At 38.6% G+C, this 25647-nt stretch overlaps 1 protein-coding gene across 4 annotated transcripts in view; it reads left to right on the top strand.

Moving 5' to 3' along the window:
* The window catches only part of BBS7 (Bardet-Biedl syndrome 7), a 62036-nt gene that overhangs the window by 16072 nt on the left and 20317 nt on the right, over positions 1–25647 (top strand). For all 4 annotated transcript variants that reach the window (XR_006281166.1, XM_038399364.2, XM_038399368.2 and 1 more), the window contains 10 exons: positions 345–475; positions 2187–2271; positions 4626–4728; positions 9485–9677; positions 12639–12713; positions 13701–13766; positions 18198–18337; positions 19294–19458; positions 21671–21780; positions 21873–21976. Coding sequence is in view for 3 of the 4 variants with exons in the window: in XM_038399364.2 (XP_038255292.1) it covers positions 345–475; positions 2187–2271; positions 4626–4728; positions 9485–9677; positions 12639–12713; positions 13701–13766; positions 18198–18337; positions 19294–19458; positions 21671–21780; positions 21873–21976 (1172 nt within the window). In the remaining variant the exon portion in view is untranslated. The remainder of the gene's footprint in view (positions 1–344; positions 476–2186; positions 2272–4625; positions 4729–9484; positions 9678–12638; positions 12714–13700; positions 13767–18197; positions 18338–19293; positions 19459–21670; positions 21781–21872; positions 21977–25647) is intronic.

The following is a 25647-nucleotide window of genomic DNA, read 5'->3' as shown; positions in this document are numbered from 1 at the left end:
TGAATCTTAGATTTGGTTTTGGGTTCTTTACAGTTGATTTCTATTAAGTCTCTTTATTTCTGTGCTTTGCATTGGAATATAGTTCTGTTTTTTAGCTACTTAGTCCAATACATTGTTTCTCATAAGAAAGTGATGAAGTCACTCATTTTACTCAGAAGCCAGAAATGGCATTAGTAAAACCTTACAAACTTACCAAGAATGCTCTGTCAATTTGTTTTTTCAAGACTACTAATGCGCTATAATACCTTTTTCATGGATGACTTTGCAAATCATTCATTGTAAGACAAAAGATGAAATGAGCAGTCAGTTTGTTGTTCATAAGAGGGTTTTTTCTTTATTTTTAGGTATCTTATGTATTGATAACTTTGACATTCTGGGTGATGGAGTTAAAGAATTACTTGTTGGCCGAGATGATGGTATGTTAGAAATCTATAACTTCGACAGCACAAATGAGCCGGTCCTTCGATATGATCATGTAAGCTCATCACAAGAAATGCCCTCTTTGCAGGGCATATTTTAAATTTCTTTGCTTTAAATTAAAAAAGAAATAAATTATAATTGTTTAATTTCTTAATTTGTATTTGTAACTATATTTAGGGCCTTACCAAATTCACAGCTGTGAAAAACACATCATGGACTGTGAAATCTGATCGCCCTGTGAAATCTGGCACCCAGCTGAGGGCTCCTATCCTGCGCAGGGCTCCAGCTGCTAGTCCCGGCCGGGGATGGGGAGAGATGAGATTTCCTCTTCCGCTGCAGGGATCTGCCCTGGCTGCAAGAAGCTCCACGGCTCCAGCTGTCAGCCCCCGGCTGCAGGAGCTCTGCGGCTCCACTTGGGCAGGAGACTGCTGGGAAAACCTAACATATGGTGTTCCACCCCTCCATACCCTGCGACCCTCTCTTCTGCGCTGCTGCTGGTGGTGGCACTGGCTTTAGAGCTGGGTGCCAACTCTCTGGCTGCCCAGCTCTGAAGGCAGCGCCCCTGCCAACAGCAGGGTAGAAATAAGGGTAGCAATCCCACGACCCCCCTACAATAGCCTTGTGACTCTTCCCATCCTGACCGCCTTTTGGATCAGGACCCCTACCATTACACCACCCTGAAATTTCAGATGTAAACATCTGAAAACGTGACATTGACTAATTTTAAAACCCTGTGGCCGTGAAATTGACTGAATGGACTGTGAATTTGGAAGGGCTCAAACTGTATTGTTACATAGTTAAACCAATGCTATGCCATAGATATGCATTTGCACTGTCTTCCTTGATCTTCGGTCATTATTAAACAGTTTATATAAATTTATTTATTTAAATGGTCTGCAGCTGTTCTTTCTGCATCATATAGCATATATTCTTATATGCTGTCAAAGAGTGTTTAAAAGTTGGTTTGTTCAGTGCTGTACTTCATTTTATTTTTAGGCACACTGTATAGTAGCAATTACAAAAATGGCCAAGGGCTTATCGAAACTGTTATGAATTAAAAAATGTCATTTGTGTGTTTAAAATTTCATGCTTCCATATAATGGTAGAAACCCCAACACAAAAGCAATGTGCTAATATGTGAAAACCAGAAAGTGAAATAGGCCAGTCAATTTGAATGAAATGCTAAAATTAAACTGCACAAATGGTAAAAATACATTTTGAAAGTTCTCTATTTTATTAAAAAAAAAAAAAAAAACTCGTGTTACTAATTCAGGTTAGTAAAACAATCTAAACAGCCAACCAAAAAAAACCGCCCCCAAAACTTTAAAACATATTGATTTTTTTTCTCTTAAATAAACAAGTGACTTTTTTAAAGTCTATACTTTCTGGTATGGCTTTACAATTTACTAATTGTTTAAAATAGTGTATTTAATTCATAGTCACTCTTCTTTCTTTATAGCACATTCTGGTAATTACTGTTGGAAAATTAGACTGTGCATCAAGGTTTTACTTTATAAACCAGTTCCTAATATGTCTTTCAAGGTACATACACAGTAGAACCAAAAATATATGTGCTGAAACACAATAACTGGTAATTAAGTATTTCTTATACTTTTGAGCAGTTGTGTATCTGAATAGATTTTATGCACTACAATTAAAGAAGGGGAAGTGTTTTTTGTTTTTGTTGTTTTTTTCTTTAAACCGCGTTCATATAAAATGAATAAAGTCATTTATCTTCTGAGTGCTCGTCTGTTTTTATTTTTTAGGCCTTGTCAGAGAGCATCACATCCATCCAGGGCGGCTGTGTAGGAAAGGATGGGTATGATGAAATCTTAGCATCCACATATTCAGGTAAGTTGTCTACTAAATAGTTAAAGAATTTTGACTATCGGTATTACAATGCTTAAGCAAACTATGCTGTTAATGAGCTGGAATTGTATTAATACAGTGTAATTTGTTCTGGTTACAAAAAATAGTATTCTGGCTCAAAATTTTCTGCTTTTAAAATACTTGTAAGTGTGGGAAACATTTTATTGTATATATTTTAAATTGTATTAAAACCCTGTGGTTTTTCATGTTGTATCTCATTAATAGCTTACTACAGCAGTTAGTTATTGTCAGGTATAAGCAACTGTACAACACACTGATGAGTACATTAGAAATGTTTAGATTTTATACCTGATCGAATTGTTTACAGTTTTATAATTTTGTAATTATGAATAGTATCCTTTTTTGGTTCCTTGTCTGTCTTTTCCATGTCCTTCTTCTTCATGAATATGCATCTTGCTAGGTGTCTAACAGCTTTGTTTTGCTTCTTTTGCCTTTTCAGTAGTACTGAATTTTTGGAGCTCTCAAAGCAGACACTTTTGGGAAATTAGAAAACAATATTACTCCTCATAAGGAGGCTTATATAGACTTGAAGCTTTCAGTAGACCCCTAATAGCACTGGTCTGTCCGTGACGGACATCTAGTAAGAAAAATGTTGTATGTGTTTTGCTCAAAAGTTTAAAACAATAAAAGCTCACTTTTTAAATTATTGTTGGGTTTCAAACCTGATATGCTGAAATCCAAATTTTAATTGTGTTAACCTTCATAGTAGGTTTTAGACTGAGTCAATGGCAAATGTTTACTTTGTGTGTACAGTGCAATCCGCAGAAGGCTAACAGGCTGTGGGGCAGATCCTCAGCTGGTGTAAATTGTTAGCTCCCTTGTCTTAATAGTTATGAACTATTACAATTTATACCAGCTGCGGATCTGCTCTAAAGTCTCCCTGCAGTTCCTCACTGTCTGTGGTACTGTTACTGTAAAGATCACAGAAGCTATAAGAGGATTTTTTGGGAAAGCTCTGAAAGAGGTGGAGGAAGGAAAATATCTAGCTGTGGGCTTCCGAAGGTAAACTGCAGTAGGAGTGCAAAGTACATTAGGTTTGGTGGATCACAAAAATAATGTTTAGAGCAGGAAATGATAGATTTGAATTTGGCACTGTAGCATTTTTTTTATGTATTTTCTCCCTTTTTTTATGTATAGTCCTTAGATTAATGGGGCTTTTTGTTGTTTTTGAAAAATGGCTGAGAGGATTGAGACGCTTGTTAGTAACAACCTTTTACTATGTTGCTCCTAAGGCCTCGTCTACACTAAAGGGAAAAGTTGATTTAAGCTATGCAATTTGAGTTATGTGAATAGCTTAACTCAAATCGACGTAGCTTAGATCTACTTACTGCAAGGTCCACACTACATGACATTGATGGGAGATGCTCTCCCGTCGACTCTCTGTACTCTTCTTGATCAGGTGGAGTACAGGAATAGACGGGGAGAGCAATTGGTGGTCGATTTAGTGGGTTTTCACTAGACCCGCTAAATCGACCGCCAATGCATCAATCGCTGCAGTGTCGATTCTCCATTAAGTGTAGACGAGCCCTAACTGGCTGTTGCTGTTATGGGGTGTATCGACAATTCACAGTAGGGAAAGTGTTCCCAGGGAAAATTTTGCTCGTCAGCAGCATTTGCACTTACAAGGTGTTGCCGCAAACAAGCGTCTACAATACTGGACATGTATATTAGTTTTCATGATGCATTTTGTAACAATACTGTATCACTATTCCCCTTTTAAAGGGGCTGAAATCATTGAAAAGGTCTAGAAACCATTTAAAGAAACACAGTTGGGGTGTCAAGACAAAACCAAATCAAGTGCTCTTTGTTCCAATCTGGATGCCATGGTGAAATGTAGCAAAACACTACTGATTTAAGAGATACAGAAACAGAAGTACACGTACCTATGCTGAGCCACATACTTGGTCCATTATACAACATTTTACTGCATTTTTATCCTTAAAAATGAGCTATCCATGGTGTTATAGGAACCTCTTTTAGAGGATCAACATTTAGTAATATAACAATTAATTAGCACGTTATTGGCACTTTTCATCAAAAGATCTCAGTCTTTTTTTAAAGAAAGATAGCTACCATGTCCCCATTTTACAGATTGGGAAATTACTCAACTCTGAAAATCCATGCCCAAACCTATTGTTCTGAGTCAGTATCAGAACTGGGAATAGAGCCCATACCTTAATTGCCTATCTTCTGGACAATTCTGCCTCTTATGTTCTACAGTGTTAAGGCCGTGTGCCTCAGTTAGGACTTTTCATATGCTTTCTTGTTTATAGTTTATAAGGAATTTTTCATCGTTCTTTGTATGTTTCTTTCAGGATGGGTGACAGGACTGACTACAGAGCCTGTCCATAGGGAAGGTGGATCTGGTGAAGAACTAAAGATAAGCCAAGAGATGCAGAACAAGATTTCATCCTTAAGGTAGCTTAAATAAAGGAAAATTGTAAAGAAGGCTAAGTATAAAATGTGACGTATGTTTAAAACTGTAGTGATCAGGGGGAATAATCCTCTGGAAATGAAAGTAATGCTATCAACTTGTGAAGTATACTTTTGTGTAACCCCTGGAACTACCAAAACGGCTAGAAATTTGTAAAGAGGAAAATACATATGGTTTTTACAGTGTGTTTATTTTTTGCATCTGGCATCACATATAAACGGATAAAGTAGGTGAGGTAATATCTTCTGTTGGTGAGAGGTACAAACTTTAGAGCAGGGGTTCTCAAACTGGGGTTTGGGAACCATCAGAGGGTCGCAACGTTATTGCATGGGGGGGTCAAGAGTTGTCAGCTTCCACCCCAAACCCTCTTTTGCCTCCAGCATTTATAAATATATGTTGTTAAATTTATAAAAAAAGTACTTTTTAATTTATTGGGGGGGGGTCAGAGGCTTGCTATGTGAAAAGGGTCACCAGTACTAAAGTCTGAGAACCATTGCTTTAGAGCTACAGAGAGTTGTTCTTCAGGTCTGGGAAAGGTACTGAGAGTGTCACAGCTAAATACAAGATGGAATAGATAGTTTAGCATAAGTATAAGTTGTTGGCACATATTCTAAGGGACTGTTCAAGGTGAAGTGGCCTGTTAACACCTCTGTAGTTATAGGACAGAAAGGAGAGTTAGTGGTTACAGATTGGATTTATGGTTTATTACAACAGTGTCTTTCTTAAGGCCATGATTCTTAGTGTCTAGCAAAGTTATGAATTTAAGTGCCTAGGCTTATTGTTTGAAAGCATTGTGCAAGTTTCCTTTGATGATAGGGTGATAAGTCAAATACAGAGTGATTGCCTTGAGTTTTGTCTTTATCATTTTCTTGTGTGTGAGCTCATTCAGGAGCATGGTGATTGTCTGGTTTCATCCACATACTTTTTGTGGGGCGTTTAGTGCACTGGCTGAGGTACACCGCATGTTGTAATATGCATGTGTAGGACCCAGGAATATTGAAAGGTGTGTTGCGGGGAGGGTGTTGATCATTTTAGCAGTGGAGATATGGCTGCAGGTTTTTCGGTTTTTCTGGCAGGGTCTGGTGCCACTTTGAGTTCGTATGTTCTGGTCTGTGAGGAGCTTGCATCTGACGATGAGGTTGTGGGATTGTTTGAAGGCCAGAAGAGGGAGTTGTCTCCCACAGCAACACTTCATAGCACATTGTATAGTCAGTTTCACTCTTCTTTGATTTGCTTTCACATTGCCCTATTACGGTACCTGCTTGCAGCATCAGTGTGTCTTCTTTGCATATTCTGAAGAAATGGTTTGGGTCTGTTTATCTAACTTTGGAACATGTCACAGCAATGTTATACAGTAGAATCTTGTAACTTTACATATAGTGTTGCCACACATTTTTCTAGGACAGTAATGTTCAGCAGATTGTGAGTTCTCAAATGATACCTCACAAGGCACACTTTGTACAAAATTTATCATAGTTTTGTAAAAAGGGAAGAGCATAGGGATATTGTCTTTCACAACATGCCGTTCAATTAACTTAACTATCAGGGTAAGTTAATCACAGCCCCCCACCTAAGACAAAAAGGGTCATGAAACTACCCATGAGTTTTGGACTGACTGGGCAGAGAGGCTTTGCTGAGTCCTTACTTGGATAAGGTGTGTGTGTGTGTGTGTGTGTGTGTGTGTGTGTGTGTGTGTGTGTAAGAAGGTAAGAGTAAGAAAGGCCAGAGTAAAAGCTGAACAGTAGCCTGTAAACACAGTGCAACCCTGAAGAAACCTAGAGAGAGGTTTGGGTCAAGGGTGCTAGCTGAACAAAGCTTGGGCCTGTAAGCTACGAAATGGCTTCTTTTGATTTTGGTCCCTCCTGCATTCAGAGAAGCAGGATTTTGTACATTCCTTGTAAATAAACACGAAATCACCAGACTCCACTCCCAAGTGAGGTTCTACTCCCAAGTGAGACATCCCCAAGGCCCCAAACTTTGAGTAACTGCATAGATCCAAAAGCAGTAACAATATTTCACGTTATCAAAGGAGGATACTGAATTTTGATATGTGGTGGTCATTGAGATTTCACATCAGGAATTCATCATTGGGGGAAATTTTGTCTTCCTTCCTAGATCCTCTTGAAATCTCTACTCTTAAATATATATATATATATATATATATAGTTGTATCTTGTACATTTCCTTCTTTTGTAATTTAGATGATGTTTGGGGAAAAAAAGCTTTGTCATAGGATATCTGTGGAAGGGTGGTTGGTGACTTTATTCCTCTTTGTCCTAACTGGAAAAAAATAAAGAAGACAGTCACTTTGCAGAAACAGAAGATTGAGGTTCATGGGCATTCTGTGAAAAAGTTACCTTCAGGATTTTATTTTTATATCTGACAGTTTCTCTTTCTTAAAAAGAAAAGAAGTACTTGTGGCACCTTAGAGACTAACAAATTTATTTGAGCATAAGCTTTCGTGAGCTACAGCTCACTTCATCGGATTCATTCAGTGGAAAGTACAGTGGGGAGATTTACACACACACACACACACACACACACACACACACACACACACACACACACACACACACACACACACACACACACACACACACAACATGAAACAATGGATTTTATCATACACGCTGTAAGGACAGTGATCACTTAAGATGAGCTATTACCAGCGGGGGGGAAGGGGGCGGGGAGAAAGAAAACCTTTTCACAAAGTTCAGCCACCAGGTTAGCCGTGACATTATCGGGGATACTGTTCCTGACGGCTTGTAGTCCATCTTTGTGTGGAATGTTGGTGTAGAGGGCTTCCACATCCATAGTGGCCAGGATGGTGTTTTCGGGAAGATCACCGATGGATTGTAGTTTCCTCAGGAAGTCAGTGGTGTCTCGAAGATAGCTGGGGGTGCTGGTAGTGTAGAGCCTGAGGAGGGAGTCAACATAGCCAGACAATCCTGCTGTCAGGTTGCCAATGCCTGAGATGATGGGGTGTCCAGGATTTCCAGGTTTATGGATCTTGGGTAGCAGATAGAATACCCCAAGTTGAGGTTCCAGGGGTGTGTCTGTGCAGATTCTGTCAGGAACAATATTCCCGATAATGTCACGGCTAACCTAGTGGCTGAACTTTGTGACTTTGTCCTCACCCATAACTGTTTCACATTTTGAGGACAATGTACACCTTCAAATCAGCGGCACTGCGATGAGTACCCGCATGGCCCCACAGTATGCCAACATTTTTATGGCTGACTTAGAACAACGCTTCCTCAGCTCTCGTCCCCTAATGCCCCTACTCTACTTGCGCTACATTGATGACATCTTCATCATCTGGACCCATGGAAAAGAAGCCCTTGAGGAATTCCACCATGATTTCAACAATTTCCATCCCACCATCAACCTCAGCCTGGACCAGTCCACACAAGAGATTATGGTGCTAATAAGCGATGGTCACATAAACACCACTCTATATCAGAAACCTACTGACCGCTATTCCTACTTACATGCCTCCAGCTTTCACCCAGATCATACCACACAATCCATTGTCTACAGCCAAGCTCTACGATATAACCGCATTTGCTCCAACCCCTCAGACAGAGACGAACACCTACAAGATCTCTATCATGCATTCCTACCACTACAATACCCACCTGCTGAAGTGAAGAAACAGATTGACAGAGCCAGAAGAGTACCCAGAAGTCACCTACTACAGGACAGGCCCAACAAAGAAAATAACAGAACGCCACTAGCTATCACCTTCAGCCCCCAACTAAAACCTCTCCAACGCATCATCAACCTGTCCTGAAGGACGACCATCACTCTCGCAGATCTTGGGAGACAGGCCAGTCCTTGCTGGTGACTATTTGCTTGAGATTGGGGGGCTGTCTGTAAGCCACACAACAGAACCACTAACCCAGAACCTATCCTTGCAACAAAGCCCGTTGCCAACTCTGTCCACATATCTATTCAGGGGACACCATCATAGGGCCTAATTGCATCAGCCACACTATCAGAGGCTCGTTCACCTGCGCATCTACCAATGTGATATGTGCCAGCAATGCCCCTCTGCCATGTACATTGGCCAAACTGGACAGTCTCTACGTAAAAGAATGAATGGACACAAATCAGACGTCAAGAATTATAACATTCAAAAACCAGTCGGAGAACACTTCAATCTCTCTGGTCACTCGATTACAGACCTGAGAGTGGCTATTCTTCGACAAAAAACCTTCAAAAACAGACTCCAACGAGAGACTGCTGAATTGGAATTAATTTGCAAACTGGATACAATTAACTTAGGCTTGAATAGAGACTGGGAGTGGATGGGTCATTACACAAAGTAAAACTATTTCCCCATGTTATTTCCCCCTCTTTCCCCCCCCCACCTCCCACTGTTCCTCAGACATTCTTGTCAACTGCTGGAAATGGCCCACCTTGATTATCATCACAAAAGGTTTTCTTCCTTTCCCCCCCTCACCTGCTGGTAATAGCTCATCTTAAGTGATCACTCTCCTTACAGTGTGTATGATAAAACCCATTGTTTCATGTTCTGTGTGTGTGTGTGTGTGTGTATATATATATAAATCTCCCCACTGTATTTTCCACTGAATGCATCCGATGAAGTGAGCTGTAGCTCATGAAAGCTTATGCTCAAATAAATTTGTTAGTCTCTAAGGTGCCACAAGTATTCCTTTTTCTTTTTGCGAATACAGACTAACACGGCTGCTACTCTGAAACCTTTCTCTTTCTTAGGGATGAGTTGGAACATTTACAGATAAAGGTATTGCAAGAACGTGAAAAATACCAGCAGTCTTCTCGGTCTAGTACTGCTCTTTCAGCAGTACCTGCATTTAGTGTGAATGACAAGTTTACATTAAATAAGGATGATGCCAGCTACAGTCTTGTCTTAGAGGTGCAGACAGCGATAGATAATGTCTTGGTACAGGTGAGTGATGTTTTAAGACCTAGAATCTAACAAAAATATCTGACTTTAAAACTAAACAATGAAGAAAATTGTAGCATTTATTTCTTGATCCAGAACACTGATAGCTGTTTGTTGCTTACTGAATTAATATATTTTTTTAATTTGACAAGTTCGGTTTTAAAGGACTTCTTTAGTGCTAAAAGCGTCTTTCAGTTTGTTTTAATACTGGTTCAGAATCGCATTGAAATACAGGTTTTATAAATATCTAGATTGTTATAAGACAAAACTGCAGTTTGTATCTTACTGAAAAAAATATTGGCTGTAAACTTTTTATATGCTCTTATGCTGGATTTTAAAAACTTTTTATGTAGTGGAAGATTATAATTTTATACTGAAATAAAACTCAGACATATGGCATACAATTATCAGCAGGCTGATGTGGAACTTCTGGGTTTACTCTTGGGCTTCACTTTTTTTAATAAGTGTAGCAAATATAATAAAAGATATAGTTCAGAATCTTGAATGTGGTGTTCATAGTGAATTGTGATATGCTGGTGTTCTGTAGGTCATTTTGGTGTCCTCGGTACTGACCAAGTTGCATTAGAACATTATAGATCACAATCCTACCATACGATTTGCCAGGGTTGGCCTCCTGGGATTTGGCAGGGTTGTAAAGGTCCATCAACCTGGATTAGATCACAGGATGGAATTCTAGTTTGTAAAAGCATGAATTTGAAGTATGACTGTGGTGAGACTGGGCCTCCTTTTGGAAGGGAGTCTACTTTATCAAAGGAAAAAAGAAACAAGATTGTTTTCTGGTCCTCTCTCTTTTTCTCAGGCATTTGGCAAAAGCAGAATCTTCTGTTGCTCTTGGAATACTCTATGGGTGAAATTTATTGAAGTCAGTAGCAAAACTCCCATTAATGTCAATAGGGCTAGAATTTCACCTTATAGCTGGTTCTGCTTTTGCTGAGACTTCAGTGGAAATGATTCCTCTAAATTTAAAAATCTAATTTGTTTTAGAACATTCTTATCAAAATACACCTTTCTTTTTTAAAAAAAATCACTACTTGAGGTGAGGTTCTCTTGTAATACTTTTACTGTTCCTGAGGGTTGGGAGGATGGTAGGATGTAATCATGTAGAAGAAAATCTGATTAGTACAAAGCTGTTACTAAATATTTTTCCCATTTACAACCACCTTAAATTAGTTATTCCTTCTATCACATCAGCTGGAGTTAATGTTATATTTAACAGTCAAAGGAGTAGGTACCAAGATAACTAGCTTTGAGGCATATACAGGGAGAAAAATTTTATAAAATGTTTTCTAAGGGGAAATTGAATATAGGTAAACTGGCCAGGTTTTTTAAAAAACACACACATGACATGACATTTTTTTTCATTGGTGTCTGGTGGAACCTTTGATGAATCTTTGATGGTAGGTTGACTCATCGAATGGAGCCTAACTTCCTGAATGTTGTTTGCAGTTGAATGGCACCTCTGAATCAGGGCTGGTCTACACTATACACTTACACTGGCATAGCTACGTCTCTCAGCAGTGTAAAAAATCCACATGCCTGAGAGACATAGCTATGCCAACCTAGCCCCCGGTATAGACAGCGCTAGGTCAACAGAAGAATTCTTCCATCAACCTAGCTACCGCCTTTCAGGGAGATGGATTACCTACACCAGTGGGAGGTTGCTGTGCTGCTATAGTGTTTTTAGTGTAGACATAGCCTCAGTTACATCATGACTAAATGCTAAATTTAATTGATTTAGGCTTGAATTTAATGCGGAGGTTAGCGCTTGTCTACATTATGGGGACTATACTAGCATAGCTATGTTGGCATAAGACCACAGTGTAGATGCAGCCTACACTGAAAGGCTACATCTACACTTAAAATGCTACAGTGGCATAGCTGCTAAGGAGCAGCAGTATTCCTGTAGCACTTCAGCATAGACACTCACTATAGTTGGAGGATTCTCCTGTCACTGCAGTTATTCCACCTCCCCAAGAGGTGGTAGCTAGGTCGACAGAAGAATTCTTCTGTCGATCTAGCACTGTCTACACTGGGGTTAGGTTGGCATAGCTACATCTCTCTTGGTGTCGATTTTTTTACACCCCTGAGAAACATAGCTATGCTTTTATGTAAGTTTTCAGTATAGACCAGTCCTGAAGCAGTTTTCTATCAACCTAGCTGCCTCTTACACTGGGGGTTAGGTAGGCCGGGGTATGGATCTTTCACCGCCCTGACTGACATAGCTGTGTTGACCGAAATTTTAAGTGTAAACCAAGTCTAGAGTTCTAAAGTAGCAGTATACACTAGACAATGCAACAATGCTATTTTTCCATTGGATGCACTGGAATATTGTGGCTCACTGAATTTTATATGAAGCTACAAAAATATCATTTCAGCCAGAGAACATCAAGTAATTTAAAGAAACCGTAATACTGTAAAGCCTTTTCATTCCCTTATCAAAATACTGGCTGTTCTCACTTCAAAGCAGGTGAAACAAATCTAGAGCAAAAAAAGTTAATTGTGTCCAAAATATTTTAAAAAGTAAAAAGATAATATTTTGTTTCCGAATGAGATTTAGTAATCTGTGCATTAAAGAGAGTGGCATCCCAGTCATGAAATTAATGCATTTGCTATTTTATTTATTATTTCGAAGGTATACATCTTACATTAGCTAATATTAGAACAAATCTCCAATTACAAGATGCAATTTAAAACATCACAAATAAGATAGACTTAGAAGATAAAGATCTCCAAATTGTCGTGGGATTTAAATTTAACAAATGCGCTAAACATCTATTTAATCTTTTACTCTTTTCAAATTAAGATTATCAAACAATTATATTGCATCTTCCTCACTAACATCATTGATTATAATTAAAGGATAAATACATTAGAAACTATTCAGAAGTTTACGCCTTTTTTTTTTTTTTCCTCCCCTACTACTTCCCTTAAATTTCTGCACAGAGTGATGTCCCAATAGATCTACTGGATGTGGATAAAAATTCTGCTGTTGTTAGTTTTAGTGGCTGTGATTCTGAAGTAAGTAACACAAAAAGGTAAAGATATTAGTTAATGGTTGTACTTGCATAGAGACTACTGAATGAAAGCTGTTAACTGCTATGTATTAGAATTTGGATTTACAGATTCATACTTTAAAGTCCTAGGAGTTACAATAATTTATTTAATAGCTGAAACTGAATAAAATGTTGGGAGGGAGGAAGTTTGGGAAAATCGGGTTTGGCTGGTAGTATAATAGAAGTCAACTTTCGGCCCAGTATATTTCTTTACTGAAAGTTATTAGGCAAAGAGCACTATATTTATACTTACTGTATATCTTTAAAATGTCAAATTGGCATCATGAAAATGCTGTATTCCAGATATTCTCATGTTTTACTAAATACATTATTTTTATAATGTTTTCTTAAAAAAATAAGTCCAGAAATGAAATTAGCATTATGAAGATCTTTTGAAGTCTCTTTTTTTCCACAATTGTCTTCTAAATATTTTCAGTTTGTTAGTGACTAATTTGGCACATGCTCGCGTTGAATTTCTTAATCATTCTGTGTGATCATTACTTTGGCTAATATTGTTTAGCTTACAGTGTGTTTTATGACTAATTTTTCTTTGCATAATTAGGATAATTTAGCTTGTCAGATCCTGGGCCGAGACAATATCAGGGAAACTGGTAGATAATTGTATCTTTTTAATTTTGCAGAATGGAGTTTTCAGATATATCTTTTTTTTCAGTTTTAACAAAGTGTTCAAAAGATTTCCTATTCTTTCTTTATAGAGAGAGCTGGTATTTACTAATACAATATGGGGTGAAATTCTGGCCCCAGTGAAGTCAATGGCAGTTTTGCCATTGACTTCAGTGGAACCAGGATTTCACTTGTTTACTTTTCATGTAACAGTTTTTCATAGATAGCAAAAAATATCACTATGCTGCTAAAGTTTTGATGATAAAACTTCTAGGAATTCAGAAATATTTTATTATTTATTTTGTTTTTCATTTTGAATTGTTCACAGCCAAACAGCAACTTTCTCCTTGCCACTTATCGATGCCAAGCAAATACTACTAGACTGGAGCTTAAGGTAAAGATGCTACAAAATATTTTCTTGTACTTTTCAAAAATGTGTTTTATCTAGAAAATGTAAATATGTATCTTGTGCTATTTTTTCATGCACACAGGCTGAATGAGTGGGTTGAATGTGTTAACTTGAGCGAATGACAAGTCCAGTGATTCTTATATGGTAGTCTTCAGACCACTGGTTGTTCACTGAGAAATTTCTGGTCACTTGCATGATGCTGATGAGAACTCCTGCTTTATAGCTGCTTGTACAAATATTCACCTTGGATGCCTCTAGAAGCCACTGAAGAGAAGTGGGGCAGTGTGGGGAGAGAAAACGTAGCATCCTTACTTAATAACTTCTGACTCTGAAAAAAAGAGGAGGAGCCAAGAAATCACAAATGAGTCTAGAAACGGAGACTTTCTCTGAGTAACTTCAAAAAAGATAAGGAGTACTTGTGGCACCTTAGAGACTAACAAATTTATTAGAGCATAAGCTTTCGTGAGCTACAGCTCACTTCTTCCTCTCCAAATGCAAACAGATGGACATCATACCAAAAGGACTGAAGGTATCTTCCTCTTCAAAAAAGATGAAGCAGGGAGAGACGTGCCAGGAAACAGAAGTTAGAAACGAGGCGGAGATAGTTTCAGATTTTGGAACAGAAATTAACTCCGTTTTAAAGCTTGACTATAGATTTACATATAAGATCAAATGCATAGTTTGATTTTTAATCATAAACCATTCATAGAACTATAGAAATGTAAGACTAGAGAAGTAACCTAGTCCAGCCCTCTGCATTGAGGGAGGACCAAGGAAACATAGAGGTGTTTAATCTGTTCTTCAGAAATCTCCATAATGGGATTTCTACAAACTCCTTCAGTATTCCAGAGCTTAGCTACCCTTATAGTAGAATCTTTTTCCTAATATTTGATCGAAATCTCCCTTGCTGCAGATTAAGCCAATTACTTCGCGCCCTACCCTTTGTGGACATGGAGAACAGTTTTCTTGTCTCAAGACTAAACATGCCCAGTTACGGGTTTCTTTTTTCTTTTTTTTTTTTTTCCTCCAACCTTTCCTCATAGGCGAGGTTTTCTTTCATCATTTTTTTTGTTGCTTTCCTCTGGACACACTCTACTTTGTCCACGTCTTTCGTGAAGTGTGGTGTTGGACATAGTACTCCAGCTGCCGGCTCACCAATGCCAAATAAAGTGGGATAGTTACCTTTTGTGTCTGGCATATGGCACTCCTGTTAATACACCCCAGAATGACACTAGCCTTTTTCACAAGTGCATCACATTGTTGACTCGTATTCAATTTGTAATCCACTATAACTAGAGCCCTGCAAATCTGCAGATATCCACTTTGTATTTGCTGATATCCATAGACCATGTTTGCGGATAACAGATTGGATGCGGATACAAATTTTGAAGGCTCTAACTATAACTATAACCCCCAGTTTCTTTTCAGCAGTACCACCACCTGGACAGTTATTCTCCATTTTGTTTTCTGCGTTTGATTTTTCTTCCCTAAGTGTAGTACCTTACACTTAGCTTTATTAAATTTCATCATGTTGAATTCAAACCAATTCTCCAATTTGTCAAGGTCATTTTGAATTCTAATCCTGTCCTCCAGAGTGCTTGCAACCCATCCCAGCTTGGTGTCATGTGCAAATTTTTATAAGCGTACTCTCCACTCCATTATCCAAGCCATTAATGAAAAGATTGACTATGGCAGACACCCCATACCCCCGCAACCCCACTAGATACATCTCCCAGTTTGATAATGAACCACAGATAACTCTGAGTATGTTTCTTCAACCAGTTGTGCACCCACTTTATAGTAAAAAGAAAAGGAGTACTTGTGGCAGTACATAGAGATTAACAAAGGTGCCACAAGTGCTCCTTTTCTTTTTGCGGATACAGACTAACATGGCTGCTACTCTGAAACCACTTCATAGTAGTTTGCTTAAGAGAAAGTCATGTGGGACAGTGTCAAAAGTCTCACTAAAAGCAAGAAAAAGATCGTATGCTTAACTTGAAGGTGAATAGCCTCATCAGTGGGACTGTTGACCTGCTGTTAGTGTTTAGTGAGCTGGGAAATTCACAAAGTTCTATAGCTGCCACAGGAAAGGTGAGAGCTTACAAATAGGATCATGTTAAGAGATGATCTATAAGGCAGTCACTTATTCTCTAGTCTTTTTCTTGACAGAATCACTCACCATTGCAGCTTTGTAAGTTTAATATTTATGTACAATTTTTCTGTTTGAGATTCTCGGCAAAAAGTGTTTCTTTAGTGATTTTTAAGTGTATATTACACAGTTTTAAATGTTTTTAATGCAGAGACAACACTGACCTAGCTGATGATAAACTAGACTGGGATTCAGAAGAACTGGCTTCTATTCTCAGCTCTACTATAGGCCTGCTGGGCGATCTTGTACAAGTTACTTCCTCTCTGTGCTTCAGTTTCCCTGTCAGTAAAATGGAGATAATGATATGGCTCACCTTTTGTAAAGTGTCTTGATATCTGATGAAAAGGCCTATACAAGGCCTATACAAACAGCTGGTGTTATCGTTGTATTATAAAACTAAATGTATTGACTGACTGTATTTACAAATTAAGAATAGAGATTTCTACACCACAACTAAAGGATTTATATATTTGCTACTTCCTTACTAATGTTCCAGGACACATTTATATTAAATGTGGATTGTAATCTGTTAGCTAGATGTCATCAATATATTTTAATTATAATTTCTAGCACTCTTAGATTCTGATGTGATGTATCTATTGTTTTATATAAATTCTTATACTACCCTCATTATTGTAATATATAAGCACCTTCCAAGAGTTCATTAAGTGACATGACTGTCACGTGTAATTAGTTCTCTTTTTCATTCATACACACGGGAGGGGGGAATTTTATGTGAAGTATAGTGTTTTGTTTGTTTAAATGTACACACTGCTATGTGTTTGTAAGAAAAGGCGCATTCTAAGAAGTGCACCTTGCACTTGGAGTGGAAGATGGTGAGGATTGAGATGGTGCTTGGTTCTTGTGTGTTCATTCCATCGTCTTGAACTGGCCGCTAAGAGAGCTCTGTCTCCTACACAGATGAGTTTTACTCTTACAACAGAAACATCATTTGCACCTGAGGAGTGGAGTTTCTGAATTGACATTCTTAAATTATCTTTTCTTTTGCCACATATTCTAATACAATTACTAGACAGTCCTTTCCTCTGTCCTTTTGGGGATTTTGTTTTGGTTTTTTCTTCTTCTTTTCTTTTCTTCTTCTAATAAGAGGACTGGATCCTCTACTTCTAAGGAAGCTTTCTGTCACTCCATTAGTTCAAGGCTGCCCTAAAAGTGGCCACAAGGGGACCTCCCCTGTGAAGAGGGAATTTTTGTATTCAAGAACTTCTCTTGCTTTTGTCACAGTATCTGACTGCTTGTGAGGCACTCAGTTTATGGATTTTGGAACTTGATTCAAAGCCCATTGAAGTCAATGGGAATCTATCTATCTATTGACTTCAGTGGATTTTTGCATTGGGCCCTTATATCCTCACAACATCCATGTACCTCAGTACTCCCCCTGTAACACGGTAAATTCCTTGTAATTTTGTGCAAGTCATTTAAGCCTGTGCCTGAGCTAGAAGTTAAACTGGGGTTTCCTGAATACTGGTTGAATGGTCCAGCCACTATGCCATCTTTCATTCATATGATATAAAGCCATTTTAGTAGCATCTTATGCCTTGCTCCACCCCTGTGGCCTGTGTAGGGGTGGTGGGTAGGATATCCCTGTGCGTTGGCAATTCCATTGAAGCTGTTGAGAGCTGGTATAAGTTAGAGCAATCTAGACAACAAATTAAAGTATACAGGACTGGGTTGATGTAGAGTGAGGTTTGGGATGCGGGGTGAGTGCAAAACTGGCTCAAATCCTCTTTTGCACACTCCACTTTTCTTAGTGTTCCCTAACTGCAGCTGAGGATCTAGACCCATTTCTTTTTTTTAAAATCTTGTTTGGAGGGGGGGCTGAAGGATTTTGCTTGTTGTGAAGAGGTGGGTTCTATTAAGGTGGTCATTTTGGAATAATTTAAAGTGTAGAATGACATGTCTTATGTCATTATCTTACATAGCATAAATTCTGCAAAAACTTGTACAGTAACGCCAAAGGATTAGGAGTGGCTGGACAAAGTCTTTGTTCTTTGGGCAGTCAGAATCAAAGCAAATGGATTTTCTTTTCCTCTGTAATAAATCTGTGCCAATTCTAGAAGTTTCTTGTTGAATGCTATTCCATCTAGTTTCAAAAAGTTAGATTTACTCCTGTCATAGGAGTACTGTGTTAATTGAATCACTTAGGACTGTAGTTGTAAAAAAAAAAAAAAAAAAAACTTCTTTTAAAAAAAAATTCTGGTAAATTCATTAATTTTTTTCCCTCTCCTCTTTGTTTATTGATGTAGATTCGGTCAATTGAAGGCCAGTATGGGACACTACAAGCATATGTAACACCAAGAATTCAACCGAAAACCTGCCAACTTTGTCAATATCCGATTAAACCACTTTCACTTCATCAAAGAACTCACTTTATTGATCATGACAGGTATTTACAAAGAGAGAGCAATACTACTTCTAAATTGGTTCAATCCAATTGAAACTTAGTTGACTGTGTAACCTGCAGTAATCATTTTAGCAGCTGATTGTAATATTCAACATCGCAAGTCTCTTCTAGGGTTGTTCTTATTTTAAAAAAAAAAAATAAAGTGCTCTCCCATATCTAGCTGAGCCCCAAAACTGTTCCAGATTGCTTGTTTGCCTTTTATTCCTCTGTTGTGAGGCTGTCATTTTATCCAATTATATGTAATCGCCCTGTTTGTTACATCACTGTTATTGCAAACTTTTAAAAAGGACAGTAGGAAAATAGAACCCCAGTGAACTATATCAAATGTGTTTACTCCTTCTTGATTCACTTGCTTGAGATGCTAATGGGAAAGGTTTCCTGTGCCTTCCATCATGCCTATTTCATATGTATTACCTCTGCAAAGTACTTGGATATCTCCTGTTTAGAGAACAGGAGACTCTTGAGAGTGTTTCTAATACTCTGATTTTCTGCACTGTCAGTTGATCATCCCACCCACAGCCTGCTTTAGTTTTTAAAATGCAAAACAAGTAACCTGGAAAAACAGTTTGTCAGTTTATGGTGTTCTTGCCCAGTTGTGACTCATCTGGATTGAGAATATTCAAATAAGGAGTCTGACACTCTTGCACGCATGCGTGCACGCGTGCACACTCTCTCTCACACACAATTTTGTGTTGAATTCATCAGAGAATACTATTGAATTCTGATTGTATTATTCAGAATATATTTCAGTGTGCAGGAAGTCTGAATTAGTTAGGACTTTGCTAGAAGTCAGTGAAAACTCATGTTTGAGGCTTAAAGGGAGGAAGACATACCATATGAAAAATAAACTTTCATCTTCAGTTGCATAGCTACTGCAACATCAGTACTGCTCATCAGTAACTAATTCCCATCTTCTTTCTGCATTCAAAATACTGTAGACCCATGAACACACTGATGCTCAAAGGCCACTTCAGTTTTGCTGAAATTCACTCCTGGGTTGTGTTTTGCTTGCCTGAAGTTCCTGAAAAAACTCCAATAGGAGATAGTGTTACGTTCTACTTTCAGAACACCTTCCTGGATACACAGCTTGAAAGTACTTACAGGTAAAATCAAGTACAATTGCTGAAGCATGTTTTTGGTTAAAAACAAATATACAAATAGAGCTAAATTGTCCCCTAAATCAGCTTTTTTTTTTTTATGGAGGGGGACTGCAATCAGAATTTTCATCTGGTTGTTTATTTTAGGGCTGGGAAAACATGGTTTGCATTCCTCCACCCTGTGAAACAAGAAAAGAGTTCAGCCCCTGAAATCTGAGGATCTTGAGAGAGTTGCCAGAAACCAGAGCAATCTGTGTAGAGGCAAAAAGAAAAGGAGTACTTGTGGCACCTTAGAGACTAACAAATTTATTAGAGCATAAGCTTTCGTGAGCTACAGCTCACTTCATCGGAAATGCATCCGATGAAGTGAGCTGTAGCTCACGAAAGCTTATGCTGTAATAAATTTGTTAGTCTCTAAGGTGCCACAAGTACTCCTTTTCTTTTTGCGAATACAGACTAACACGGCTGCTACTCTGAAACCTGTATAGAGGCAGTATACCTTGGCAATGCTTCCTTGAAGACATAGCTTGTTTCCTCTTAAGATGTATTATAGCGGACAGTAACTTTTGCCCTGTCTGTCATCCAATCCTTGTGGGTCACCCAGTTCTTGTGATGCCCCCATAGAGTGGACAGGGTGAATAATTCCATATGTCCAGGATTATCAAAATATCCTGCCGTGGAGCAGAGCCTTCTCTTTTCCATGTCTTCACCCTAGATGTGCCCATTCTGAATACCAGTCTCAATCAAATCCTACAGTGCTTATTCAGGCAAACTCCCTTTCAAGTTGGTAAGAACTTTACTTACACAAGGGCTGTCAGATTTGATCATTAGTACGTATTATGCAGTAATTAGATGATCCTTCAAAATGTAGTATTTTGTAAGGGTGAGATAATTGAAAATAATTGAGCATTGCTAAACAGGGAAGCCTTAGTGTATTTGGCTTTGTAACTTGTGTCTTTGGCATACTGTGTGCTGTGAGGGAGACAAATTCAGCGTTCCTTTCTTGCAAATGTAAGTGCCTGTCTAACAAGTATAGCAAAACTATCTTGGAGCACATGCTGGTTTGTAACTTTTATTTTTTTCCTTTTTCAGTAAAGGAAGCTAAATCACTAGAGAGAGTTCCTCTTTGTTACAAGTATAATATACTCTAATCATTATAGTTTTAATGGGTGTTTAATCTTCCGAAGAAAGCATGTGATAAAGCCTCAAGCTGGAAAAAATCCTCCCCCTTCTGCAGCTCCCACTAGAGAAATGTTTATTTTCAGTGTTAGGAATAATATTCTCTGTTATCTTTAAATGAACCAGTGTGCTGCTTCAGCTAGCAGATATCGTATAGATTTGTAATAGTAATCGTATAGAGTTGTAGAAGCTGGAAACATTAATTACTATTACTCTAATTATACAGATTCCAACTTGATCTGGGATTACAATAAGAAATGCTTATAAATTGATGTAGAAAGCATTTTGACTCTTTTTTTTCATGTAAAGTGAGACTGATACTGGGGCGAGTTGTTAAGTGCTCATATTATGATGACAGGCACACTGTAATAACTTAGGGTATGTCTACACTACCCGCTGGATCAGCAGGCAGTGATCGATCCAGCGGGGATCAATTTATTGTGTCTAGTCTAAATCGACCCCTGAGCACTCTCCTGTCGACTCCTATACTCCACCACCGCGAAAAGCACAGGTGGAGTCGACGGGGGTGCGGCAGCAGTCAACTCACTGTGGTGAAGACACTGTGGTAAGTCGATCTAAGTACGTCGACTTCAGCTACGTTATTCACGTAGCTGAAGTTGTGTAACTTAGATCGATTCCCCCCTCCCCCCCAGTGTAGACCAAGGCTTAGGTAGCGAAAGAGATGTCGGGAATCCTAGATAGGAAACTGTGTTCCAAATTTTTTACACGCACGCAGACAAACTCTGCGTCCTCTGTGGCATAGGAAATCCATAAGAACAGCCTATGCTTTCTGACTGTCTGAGAGAATGGTGTTCTGTGGTGTAGCCAAATAAGAGTAAGTTCTGAATAGCGAGTGTGATGAAATCAGTGTATGAAATATTCTGATAGCTAGTCGGTGGAATAGCTTTAGTCATGACCTCTAAGGAGGTTGTGCTTCATCCCCTGACTGAGGGTGGTGGGAAGCCCTATTTATCGCTTTAAAATGGAAACCAAGTGCACTGGCCTTCCCTAACTCTACTTCTTTTTTTTCTTTTGGCAGAAAAGGGGAGGGATTTTTCAAATCTGACAACATTTCTACCATATCCATTCTAAAAGATGTGCTCTCTAAAGAAGCCACCAAAAGGAAAATTAATCTCAATATATCCTATGGTAAAAAATTCTCCTGTACTTCATTTTATCATCTTATGCATGAAATGCATTAAAAGTATTATCTGATTACTAATTTTTTTTGTTCCTACCAGATATAAATGAAGCATCTGTGAACCACACATTAAAACTAATCCACCCAAAACTAGAATATCAGCTGCTGTTGGCCAAGAAAGTTCAGTTAATAGATGCTTTAAAAGTAGGTATCTGATCATAACTTCTACGGTGGGGGGGGTGGTTTTGTTTTAGGATGCCAGTGACCAAGCTTGTGTCAGATGCATGCTGTCATTGCGTTAGCAGTATTTCTCTTGCCAGGACTGCTGTTCGTGTATATTGGTCATCAAAGAGATTTTGTTAAAAAGACCTCCATACCCCAGTTGTATTTGAGCTTGACTAGTGAGTAATCTGTTTTAATGATCAATCAGTTATTTGTAAAAAGAAAAGGAGTACTTGTGGCACCTTAGAGACTAACAAATTTATTTGAGCATAAGCTTTCATGAGCTACAGCTCACTTCATCGGATGCATAAGGATGTAGCTCACGAAAGCTTATGCTCAAATAAATTTGTTAGTCTCTAAGGTGCCACAAGTAACTCCTTTTCTTTTTGCGAATATAGACTAACACGGCTGCTACTCTGAAACTCAGTTATTTGTGACAGCTTTTTAAATATAGCTACCTCTTGCTACTCTATCTAACATTGGTTCTCCAGCTCCCTCCTTCTCTTCCTTGGCTCTAGAGAAACTAAAACAGAATTGGTCTTTTAAACCAGAAGATAATCACCTGCAGCAAGAGATTAAGTAAGACTCTTTTTGGAGTTCTGTCCTAGCTATCAGCAGGAAAGTATGTGGGAATTATTCAGAAGGTATTAATCTTTGACCCTGGAACCATGTCAGTAATCTTTTGGAGGTGGAAGTAGTCTAAATTGGAGAAATTATTGATATCCTGCATTTACTAGCCTTAATATACATTTTTAAAAACTCCCCTTGAGGATAGTCTTGAAGGGCGGACTGTACCTTTGCTGTGGCTACACAGAAGTCTAGTCTGTGCGGAGTGTTAAACTGAATAGGTATCCTTCTAAAGATCTATAAGAAAGGATAGTTTATTCTCCAGTACAATTATGGCAGATGTCTGTTGCACCTGATTTATCTGGCCTCTATGACAAATGCAGATTCTGCAAAATTTAAGCCTTAAATAAATTTCTAACCCATATGGTTACAAAAATTAAGTTTCCAATTGTGAATCAAGCCAGAGACAGCTTTAAAAGTAAGAGGTGTAAACCATCCCAATTGTCTCAGTCAAGTGTTAATTCTGAAATCCAACGACCACCTTTTAAGAGACGGATTTTCAGAAAATGTAGGTGTTTGTGTGTGGCTACACAGTTACTACAACTGTGTATGTGCAGATCAGGGAATTGCATGTGTAAATAGTGAAATAAAGGGCAGCAATAGCATTGGTTCTAAAAGCATCGAAGTTGATTTCTACACTGAAGCCTTAGGACAGCGAGAAAAGCAATGGTTAGATGGGGGGAGGGTGGTTGTGGTTTTAAACTACTGTCCACAATACCACAGCAGCTGGCTGCTTCTGATAAAATAATCCACAATTAATAGTTAAAATGTTGATTTGCCTCTCCTTCAGTTTTGGCGGCTATAATGGGGAAGTTGCTACCGCTTATTCCTCCTCAAGCCTCCTTTCGTCCTAGCAATAAAATCTCCACTGCCTTCCTGTGTTACTGTTCATAAATTTCTCAAGCAGTAACAGAGTACAGTTGACATGATTCTTGTTTATTTAATTGCTGTTCAGAGGACTGTGTTTTGATCAGTTTCATGGTTGCTAGTCTAGTTAATTTCATTTGCGCTGCTGCTTTAAGACAAAGCAGCTGACCTACTGGAGCTCTGTTTCTGTACACTAAGGAAGAAAGCACTGCATTGATTCACATTTCAAATATTTCCTTTACAAGTATACTCACTAGAAACTTTAACGGAAAGCTTTAAATTCTATAGAAAATGGTGAATTACACCCCCCTTCTGCTAGTTGGCAAATGGATTGTTTTAACCTCTCTTAACTGTCAAATGCACAAACTCAGCCCGGAATCTGAATCTGGGCTCTCTGACTACTTAATGTCCTACAACTGTGGTTCTCTCAACCAGGTGTGTGTGTACCCCTGGGGTAAGCAGAAGCCCTCCATGGGGCCTTCCAGATATTTGCCTAGTTTTACATACTAGTTTTACATAAGGCTACATAAAAAACACTAGTGAAGTCAGTACAAACAAATTTCATACAGCTAATGACTTGTTTTTACTACTCTATATATTATACACTGAAGTATAAGTATGACATTTATGTTCCAATCGATTTTATAATTACATGGTAATGAGAATAATCAATTTTTCAGTAATAGTGTTCTGTGACACTTATTTATTGTCCGATTTTGTAAAAAAATAGTTTTTACATGAGGTGAAACTTGGGGTATGTAAGACATTCAGGGTGACTCCTGAAAGGGGTACAGTAGTCTGAAAAGCTTGAGAGCCACTGTCCTACAATAAAGGCATCCTAGCTGGGATGATTTAGTTGGGGATTGGTCCTGCTTTGAGAAGGAGTTTGGACTAGATGACCTCCTGAGGTCCCTTCCAACCCTGATATTCTATGAAAGGTTTTTTGACTGGAACTTAATTAACAATTCTATTGATATGAGCCAGAAAGGAACCTGGCTCCCTCTTTCATTTTTGTGTTTGGTTGAAGTGAGCTGTAGCTCACGAAAGCTTATGCTCTAATAAATTTGTTAGTCTCTAAGGTTCCACAAGTACTCCTTTTTGTGTTTGGTTCTGTAGCACTAACAGAAGTAAAATGTAATGAAGGTTTGTTGCTAGTTTCATACATACTAAGGTCAGAAGGGACCATTCTGATCATCTAGTCGGACCTCCTGCACAGCGCAGGCCACAGAATCTCACCCACCCACTCCTACGAAAAACCTCACCCATGTCTGAGCTATTGAAGTCCTTAAATCATGGTTCAAAGACTTCAAGGAGCAGAGAAGCCTCCCTCAAGTCAACCATGCCCCATGCTACAGAGGAAGGCGAAAAACCTCCAGGGCCTCTCCAATCTGCTCTGGAGGAAAATTCCTTCCCGACCCCAAATATGGCAATCAGCTAAAGCCTGAGCATATGGGCAAGATTCACCAGCCAGATACCCAGGAAAGAATTTTCTGTAGTAACTCAGATCCCATCCATCTAATATCCCATCTCAGGGGATTTGGTCTATTTACCCTGAATATTTAAAGATCCATTACTTACCAAAATCCCATTATCCCATCATACCATCTCCTCCATAAACTTATCGAGTAGAATCTTAAAACCAGATAGATCTTTTGCCCCCACTGCTTCCCTTGGAAGGCTATTCCAAAACTTCACTCCTCTGATGGTTAAAAACCTTCGTCTGATTTCAAGTCTAAACTTCCTGGTGGCCAGTTTATACCCATTTGTTCTTGTGTCCACATTGGTGCTGAGGTTAAATAATTCCTCTCCTGTATTTATCCCTCTGATATATTTATAGAGAGCAATCATATCTCCCCTCAACCTTCTTTTAGTTAGGCTAAACAAGCCAAGCTCCTTAAGTCTCCTTTCATAAGACAAGTTTTCCATTCCTCGGATCATCCTAGTAGCCCTTCTCTGTACCTGCTCCAGTTTGAATTCATCCTTTTTAAACATGGGAGACCAGAACTGCACACAGTATTCAAGGTGAGGTCTCACCAGTGCCTTGTATAACGGTACTAAAACCTCCTTATCCCTACTGGAAATGCCTCTCCTGATGCATCCCAAAACCGCATTAGCTTTTTTCACAGCCATATCACATTGGCAGCTCATAGTCATCCTAT

Source organism: Dermochelys coriacea, chromosome 4 (assembly GCF_009764565.3).
Source record: "Dermochelys coriacea isolate rDerCor1 chromosome 4, rDerCor1.pri.v4, whole genome shotgun sequence".
Lineage (NCBI taxonomy): Eukaryota > Metazoa > Chordata > Testudines > Dermochelyidae > Dermochelys > Dermochelys coriacea.
This window is presented reverse-complemented; position numbering and strand designations above follow the sequence as displayed.